The sequence below is a fragment of the Elephantulus edwardii genome, unplaced genomic scaffold (assembly GCF_000299155.1).
Source record: "Elephantulus edwardii isolate Elephantulus edwardi_28Jun2011 unplaced genomic scaffold, EleEdw1.0 scaffold00050, whole genome shotgun sequence".
Lineage (NCBI taxonomy): Eukaryota > Metazoa > Chordata > Mammalia > Macroscelidea > Macroscelididae > Elephantulus > Elephantulus edwardii.
In genome coordinates, this window is record NW_006399800.1 from 3,394,919 (window position 1) to 3,396,424 (window position 1,506).

General features: G+C 34.1%; 1 protein-coding gene across 3 annotated transcripts in view; it reads left to right on the forward strand.

Annotated features, from left to right (window-relative positions):
- DPP8 (dipeptidyl-peptidase 8) overlaps positions 1-1,506 on the forward strand; it is a 59,164-nt gene that overhangs the window by 13,502 nt on the left and 44,156 nt on the right. For all 3 annotated transcript variants that reach the window (XM_006886652.1, XM_006886653.1, XM_006886654.1), the window contains one exon: positions 875-1,043. In XM_006886652.1, the coding sequence (XP_006886714.1) occupies positions 875-1,043 (169 nt within the window). The remainder of the gene's footprint in view (positions 1-874; positions 1,044-1,506) is intronic.

Consider the following 1,506-nt stretch of genomic DNA (forward strand, 5'->3'; position numbering starts at 1 on the left):
TTTGGCACATCAGTGTCACGGTGTTCAGCATCACAGCAACCACGAATTACCTCTGTACAGCAATGCACAGACCAGTGCTGTACCACCTAGAAGAATGTTTGACAGGAAAACAATTTGAACCCAGCCTGAGGGCCGCAGATTAAAATCACCCACCTTAGGCTTGGTAACATAACTTTCTGTCCACTAGGCCAACGTAGCTCTCTCTCTGTTGTCACTGTTACTGTTTTTAGGAGCCGTCGAATCATAGACGACTCATAGCGACCCTATGAACGAAAGGCCTGAACACTGTTCATACATAGAATAAAATGCTATGTCCACATGCTTTAATAGAAGACAACAGTAAACGTCATTAATTCCCATTTTTTAGTGTGAATGGTGACATAGATTTTGGAAGATAATACTAACCAAAAGGCAATCCATTTTTTGTTCCCTTCAAAGTTTAATTTTTCATAATAAATTAATTAAGGTGGGTTTTCAATGTTTGGGTTTATTTCATGGAGTTCTTTACGTACTATTAAAACTGATACTTTTATAGCATTGTGATGATTTTGGTTTCCATTGTATTTTTATGGGAAAACTATTTTAAGTTGATAAAATTAATTGTAATGTATAGTAAATATTTAATAAGAAAATATCTAGTTAATAATAACACATTAAACAAGTTTGGGCAATAAAGTACTATTTCCTTTCTTCTCTTAGTCTAATGCAGAGGGAGAAAAAATTAGGCCATGTAATTTAAGCATATGAAAGTACATATTTTTCTCAGAAATGGCTATCCTAGTTAGCATTTTCCTAGAAATGTTCTTAAAGGAAAGGTGCTGACAAATATGTGGACATGTACTTGATACTTGCCTTTAAATGTTTACTTTTCTAGCAACAACCCTTACGACCCAATTTGGTAGAAACTAGTTGTCCCAACATACGAATGGACCCAAAATTATGTCCTGCTGATCCAGACTGGATTGCATTTATTCATAGCAATGATATTTGGATATCCAACATCGTAACCAGAGAGGAGAGGAGGCTCACCTATGTGCACAATGGTAATACCTAATTCTTCAGAGGTACTCCCTGAAAAATGTCTTTCAGATTTAATTTGCTCTGTGTGCATTTTGAATTAAAGCAAGCTGGGTGATCTCTGTGTCTTAAATGAAAATCTTGTTTTAGCTATCAATAATACCATTATCCAACAAGCTCTTTTAAAAAACCAAGTTTTTTATTAGCTTAGTGCAGAAACTCATTTGAGGGCAAAATGTGACCTGACCTGACCCGAGGATATTTATAATCTTAATCCTCCTTAGCTTGCCTATTCTTGTCTGGTGCAGGAATATTGTGTATTTGATTACAGGATATTTGAGTACTCTGCTGGAAATGTTATATAATATATGGTAGATAGATGTATATTCCTCCAAATTATTAATTCTAAATCTTTATGTACTCAAATTTTTTGGAGAAGAGATTTTATGTTTGTACTGTACATTCTTTTTTTTATAATTATATTAATTT